Below are 7,000 nucleotides of genomic sequence, written 5' to 3'. Positions count from 1 at the left end.
GCTTGTTCAGTTGTTTGTTTTGCAAGAATAGGTGAGGTAAAACTAGCAGTACTGGAGACCATCATTTGGTTTAACCAAACTCTAACATAGACCCAACACCCAGCCGCACTCTTATCGGATAATATGACCATACCGTGCCACCTACATGGATGACGAGGTAAGTTTATTAGAGTATTAGTCTCAATTGTAGTTGTTTGACCTTGGTTTCTGGTATAACCATCTACCTCCCTTCCCTCTTTATTCATTTATTACTTGGCTCTGGAGTGATTTTGTGGCTTAAACAGATTTATAGCATTTTTTAGTAAATACCCCTTGAATTTGCCAAAACATGAAGCAGACTGGAGAGATGGCTCAGTGGTTAAGAGCACTTGATGCCCTTCCAGGGGACCTGAGATGGGTTTCCAGCACCTACATGGTGATTCACAACCATCTACAATTCTAGTTCTGTGAGGGATCCAACATCTTCTGGCCTCCACAGGCAGCAGGTATGATTGTGGTGCACATACATACAAGCCCAGCAAAACACTTATACACATATAAATAACTGATATTTTAAAAATGAGAGGCACAAGAATACAAAATACGGGCACTCTTTTCCTGAGCCCAAATGAAGAGAGTTGGGTCATGAACGCACCATCATGAAAGACAAAGAAATACAAACTTGCAGGGCCACTGAATTAAGTTTTATTTGCAGTTTAGCCTAAAATGCATGAACTCTGAGAAAGCAGAGACAACCAGAACCATCACCAAAGAGAACCTTCTGCCCAGGGAAATAGAGGAGGCAGCGTTGAAGCAAAGGAGTATTAGAACGTGTTGCTAGAGTCCACTTCCTGGTTCTGGTCAGGGCTCTTTTCTTGGTGTCAGGATTGTGGTAAGGCTTGGTGTGGCAGGGTAAGATGTTACAGAATTTGGGTCCCTCTGGGACTCACACACTGAGGGATGCTCAGAAGCTTCAGTAGCGGGTCTGTAGGCAGGGCGAACAAGGCACACAAACAGTGCGGGGCACACAAACAGAGCGGGGTACCCCAGGGGAGGGTGTGCAAGGCTGGCAGGACGGAGCAGAGCACGGGTTACAGGGTAGCCTAGGAGAAAAAGTCACAGTGGGGAAGAATTAGTGGAGGAACCCAGCTCACAACATACCTTGGCACTTTCACCCTCAGGGGCCTCTTTAGTGGCTCCTCGCCACATCTCTTCCACCTGACTTTCCTCATTTCAAGCTCCCTGGCTTTGCCTGTGCTACCTCTATGGCCTCCCAGCTGATCCCTACTCCAAGCTCGACTCTTACCTGTCCTTCTAACCCCTGGCAGATGGACAGCCAGAGGGATCTCCAGCAGACAGCAATCTAATCATGTCCTTCCCCTACCTAAGACGTAGTAGCTTCCACTTGTGCTTGAGACAACCATCAGCCTTTAACAGACATGTGGGCCCTAACCCCACATCTCACAGCTCTGACGTTGTCTGAGCTCAGCCTTCTGCCAGTTCTTCCATGAGCTATCTAGCTCAGAATTGTGGGACATGCCTCCTCTTTCTAGAACTCTCTTCTATAACCATTCTCTTAATCAACCCCTTCTTTAAAAGCTCAAATTGACTGCCCATCACCCTTGAACCCTCCTCTCTCAGTGTTAAATATCTTAGTGGCACCGGATAGCTCCTCCCATAATGATAGCTAACTATTCCACTATGGTCTGTCTCCCCTTACAAGCAGCTGAAGTCCCGAGCTATGCACGTGTGCCCTCTGTTCCCCTGGCATAGAGCAGCCAATTCATAAGAATGTCTCGAGTAAGAGGAAATAATGAATGGATGTGAAATGAATACATGACAAGGGAAACAAGATGACCTCAGAGACTGACAGGCTAGGGCACAAAACCAGAAACAACACACTGGACACAGGACAGTAACCAAACAGCTCAGAGGCCCAGTGTGTAGCCCAAGGGCACATTCAGTCTTAACTACTTAAGAATGGTTGGGATCCTTTTTTTTCAATTTGTTAAATATATTTTAAAGTTGGAAACTTTCAAAGCTTGAAAAAATACAAATCCCAGCTTTTCTTGCTCTGGAAGACCAGCAGCCCACGGGATCTGTATCCTACGTGGTAGAACTGGCCATACAAGGACAATGCTGCCTTCCTTGAGCATAGCACAAGCTTGCTGGCTTCCACAGGCCCCACAGAATCCACATCATGTGTGGATTGTAACAGCCTGGGCCTGGCAAGCATGTGAGTTTACAACTCTTGCCTTAGTGGGATAAGACTCTGAGTAACAGAAAAATAAGACTAAATATTGAATAAGAAGGGAGATATCTCAGTGAGCAAAGGTTTCATCATACAAATGTAAAGACCTGATTGAATCTCTGGAGTCTACATAAGATCAGACACAGTGTGTGTCTGTGGTCCTACTAGTCCTATGGTGGGAGGGTAGGCAGAGGCAAAACTGTCCTCAGAAGCTTGTGGGCCAGCTAGACTAGTGTATGTCATGGTAAGCAAGAGACCTTGTCTCAAGCAAACTGGAGACTTGAGGTTGTCCTCTACACACACACACACACACACACACACACACACACACACGTTCCACAAATACACATCCACATTCATATATAGACAATTACACATGCACACATACAGGCATGTGCACATACAGAGATTTCTGGAAGAAGGAAGAGAAGGGAAGAAAAGAAGGAGAGAGAGAGAGAGAGAGAGAGAGAGAGAGAGAAGCACACTCTGCATCCAGAAGACAGCAAGCAGCAGGTCCTGCTGATCCTGCTGGCATAACAGTGGGGACAGATTCCTCGAGTGACCTCCACTTTGCTCCTAAATACTGTCCCTGACTGGTTCCCCTCCCACTCAGCCCTTCTGACTCTCTCAGAATAATCTTCCCAAACAGCAGCTTTGAGTTTTCTTTGATTCGAACAAGAATCATTTATCAGGCATCTGCCACGTACCAAGCCTAGGGAACCAAATGCGTCCTATTGTTTCTGCATTCCAGATGTGTATCAGCTAGCGGAAAGATGAGTGATTGCGCTGACCCTACCATTCCCTCAAAACATCAAAGGCCTCGGACGCACCAGTGCCCTTTGAAGTTGTCCGTGATAAGCTTCGGCTGACCATTTCTTCCCTCCTGCGCACCAGGAGCCAATCTCATTAAGCTACTTCCTGTCTCCGCACTACCCCCCAAAACCCCTCCCTGCAGAATGACCTCCAGTGGTCTGTCTGCCTGTGACCTGAGAGATGCAACAATCTAAAGTCAGGTGATTTCTCATCACCTATCTCAGTATTCTCCAGGGAGCTCTGCATGATGCACGGTAGGCACCGGAAAGGAGTTTGTCAGCTTGAAGTGAAGAATAGACTCCTCTGGACCAGGTTTGGGATGGTGGCCTAAACATCATTACCTGGCTTCCTTTAGAGCACTCCAGCTTTCTGGTGTCTCCTTAATCTTGACAGACCCTAAGCTCATGTCCCCTGAGTACAGGCAGATAGATGGACTTATCTCCTAGGCCCCACCTAGGTCCCCGGTGCACACCCTACAGAGACCCTCCCCAGGCACTCACTTGCTATCTTCACTCTCCAGCAGGCCCCTGTACGTGTCAATCTCACACTCCAGCCGGGCCTTGACATCCAGCAACACCTTGTACTCTTGGTTCTGTCTCTCCAGGTCACAGCGGATGTCAGCCAGCTGGGACTCCACGTTGGTGATCATGCATTGCATCTGGGACAGCTGAGAGGTGAAGCGGCCTTCCGTCTCCCCAAGCGTGTTTTCCAGAGAGTCTCTCTAAGGCAAAGGAAAGATATCTGTGAAGAAGCAGCTGCTTTCTGTGATCTGGTTCAGAGAGACACAAGAAGAGTGAAGTCTCTTGGCCCCTCTCTTCTAAACTACTGTGGACACAGAAGTCCAGAACCTTCTGTGTCCAGTCAAGTCATCTGCTCCAGGTTAAACATCTGGTATGTGGTAGAACCAGAGTTTAAACCCACAGTTTGGAATTGGAGTTCATCAAATATTCTAATATATTTCTGAAGATTTTCACACGGGCACCCTTAAAAAGTACCCAGACCCAAACCAAGCCTCCAGGGATGCTGGTTCCATCAGTCTAGAGAAAATCCTATATGTCAGGATTGTTTAATCTCTATAGATAACATTAAGAACCAGGGGTCAGAAGGACAGGCTAAGTAGATAATAGACAACTTAGGGAAGCCATGTTTGATATCCAATATGGAACATATCCCTTTATCTCTGAGCTGGTTCTTAAGAGAACCAAGAAAGTCATCTTGGGGTGTGAATCTGTGGCTCAGTCTGATTCTCCTCTTATCCTCCTAACATGCCTGTATCCAGTACCCAGTGCTTTTCTGGATCCAGAGCTAAGAGGTGCCCACCAGAAGCACTCACCAGGCTGTGCTGAGCCTGCAGTTCTATCTCCAGAGTATTGACTGTTCGTCTCAGATCAATGATGTCTGACTGGTAGCTCTGAAGCTGCTCAGAGCTTGTGGCCACCTGCTTGTTAAGCTCCTCCATCTGCAGTGAAGAGAAGCAGAAGGCTGGGAGTCACTTTCTTGGGACACCGAAGAGCCCAACCCCTTAGGAGAGATGTGCCCACCTGCGTATTGAACCATTCCTCCACATCCCTGTGGTTGGTTTCCACCATGGTCTCATACTGACATCTCATCTCTTCCAGCATCCTGGTTAGGTCCACGGGAGGTGCAGCATCTACCTCAATGTTAAGGCGGTCCCCGAGCTGTTGTCGAAGGACACCAACTTCCTGAAAAGACACAAGACTTGACTTGAAAAGGCAAGTATGAAAATACATAAAATATAATAAGAGATGCAGAAGAGCACAGAATTTGGGGGACAGGGCTTCCGGACTGAAACCTATACTGCAGAGCCTCAGTGGTCTTCCAGCTCTAGACGAATACCCCTGGTGACACTTCCTGTCACTTGGGCAGAAGCCGAGTTCATAGACATTTTTTTATCCATTTGGATTAAGATGAGAAACCCATGTAGCCCCCCCTCCCATTTCCTCATCATGTCACCAGCCCTAACCATCAAGGTAGCAGGGCCACAGAGCCTGACTTTACTTGGTCCAAGGTCCAAATGAGAACAGGTCCCTCCCTAGGTTTGCCTGCCAGTGAGAGAAAGTTGTCACAGCTGCTGCCCAAGTGTGTGATAATGCCTCATTAGTGACTTCTTGGTGCAGTTCCCAACTCTCTTGTTTAAGTTGGATGAGTCAGGTGCCCCAGGGCATCCAGGGAGAGCTGGTGACTGGCTGGTATTTTACATTCAAGCCTAAGGAAGCCTAGCTTGTCCATTCAAATCCCAAGTGAAAGGTGTGCAAGTCAATCCAGAGAAGGAAGACCAAAACACCATAGAGCAAATAGTCCTTGCAGCACAGGGGTCCCTGTGAGAAACGGGGAAAGAAACAGTAACTATGACTTAAGCTTCTATGTATTACATACAAAAGAAAGAAACAAGAGGTGGGCAAGAAGGCGGATAGAACCAAGATGGAAAACACCAAAGTCCAACCCTCAGAAAAGGAGGGTCTCACCCAGTAGGCAGCCTGACAGAGACAGACAGAGTCTGTGTACATTCTAGAACGTAAACATTCTAGGGCCCCACTGCACCACTCTCCCTCTGGGATGAGACCCTCACCAAAAACACAAATGGAGCCTCTGCTAGAAAAACTTTGGAAGTCTCCAGGAAGTACAGAAGAAAGGGATACATTTTCAAGCACTTACCAAGGTGTAGGTGTTTCATGCCCAGGGGCTGATTCATGATCATTTTTTATCCATTTGGATTAAGATAGACTATACTTCCAATTATAGTCCATGATCCATATACTATCATTAAATTGTCCCAATAACCCTATATGATAGTTATCTCTGTTTCATGGGTGATGGGACTCAGAAAGCATACATGAATCACATAAAGTCACAAAAAGGATATGTGATCCACTTGGTCATTTCAACTCAACATCTATCCAACTCCAAGCCTTTCAGTTTTCTCATGCTGCATCCCAGACCCACCCCTGGTTCACTTCTCATCTCACCTCTTCATGGTTCCTCTTGAGGCACAGAAGTTCCTCCTTCAGGGACTCTACTTGAGCCTCCAGGTCAGCCTTATTCAGGGTCAGCTCATCCAAGATCCTGCGCAGGCCATTGGTGTCAGCTTCTACCAGCTGTCTTAGGGCCAACTCTGTCTCATACCTACAAAAAGGTCAGGGGTGGGGAAATTAAAAAAAAAAAAAAGGTCAGGGTCAGCAACCAAAAGTTAGAACTGTATACAAAACTCAAAAAAAGGCTTTAAAATGCTTGTAATGTCTAATCCTGTATGAAGCCAATAGAGAGAGCTGGCCCAAATGTATATGAGGAAGACTCTCTACCCCAAAGTCCCCTACCAAACTCACTTGGTTCTGAAGTCATCTGCAGCCAGCTTGGCATTGTCAATGTGCACGATCATCCTTGCATTCTCTGCCTTGGTGCACAGAACCTGCCAATGAAGGCACACAGAGGAGGTGAGTGCAGGATGAAAGGAAGAAAAAGAGCACAGTGAATCTGCCCTAGCCTCACTTCTGTTGCTGTGATAAAAATAATCCTGACAAAAATACACCATAGAAGAAGAATGTATTTGGCTTAAAATTCCAATTATAGTCTATTATTGAAGGGAAGTTAAACAGCTAGTCACATCACATCCACAGTCAAGGACAGAAAGAAATGCATGATTATGTACATGCTTGCTTGCTCGCTGGCTCTCGGCTTGATTGCTCCACTCTTATACACCCACCCCACCCGCCACTGCCTAGGGAATGGCACCACCCATAGTGGACTGCCTCTTCCCACATCTATTAACATTACTTAGAATCATCTGGGAAGAGAGCTCCAATGGGGTATTGTTTACATTGTGTTTGCCTGCAGACTTGTCTTTGGAGGATTGTCTTCAGCTAATTGAGATCTTCCAGATATCCCATTATATGTACCATGAGCAATATATGAGGGGAGAACCCAACTCTGTCAGACAGA

General features: G+C 46.6%; 1 protein-coding gene across 1 annotated transcript in view; it reads right to left on the bottom strand.

The window, feature by feature from the left end:
* Positions 1 to 952: 952 nt before the first annotated feature.
* LOC127695036 (keratin, type I cuticular Ha2) overlaps positions 953 to 7,000 on the bottom strand; it is a 6,905-nt gene continuing 857 nt past the window's right edge. The window contains exons 2-7 of the mRNA XM_052196895.1: positions 6,388 to 6,470; positions 6,031 to 6,187; positions 4,585 to 4,746; positions 4,377 to 4,502; positions 3,544 to 3,764; positions 953 to 1,082 (exon numbers count right to left, since the gene is read on the bottom strand). Of these exons, the coding sequence (XP_052052855.1) occupies positions 953 to 1,082; positions 3,544 to 3,764; positions 4,377 to 4,502; positions 4,585 to 4,746; positions 6,031 to 6,187; positions 6,388 to 6,470 (879 nt within the window). The remainder of the gene's footprint in view (positions 1,083 to 3,543; positions 3,765 to 4,376; positions 4,503 to 4,584; positions 4,747 to 6,030; positions 6,188 to 6,387; positions 6,471 to 7,000) is intronic.

The sequence above is a fragment of the Apodemus sylvaticus genome, chromosome 10, assembly GCF_947179515.1.
Source record: "Apodemus sylvaticus chromosome 10, mApoSyl1.1, whole genome shotgun sequence".
Taxonomy (NCBI): domain Eukaryota; kingdom Metazoa; phylum Chordata; class Mammalia; order Rodentia; family Muridae; genus Apodemus; species Apodemus sylvaticus.
The sequence above is the reverse complement of the archived record's forward strand: the minus strand, read 5'-3'. Positions and strand labels throughout refer to the sequence as shown.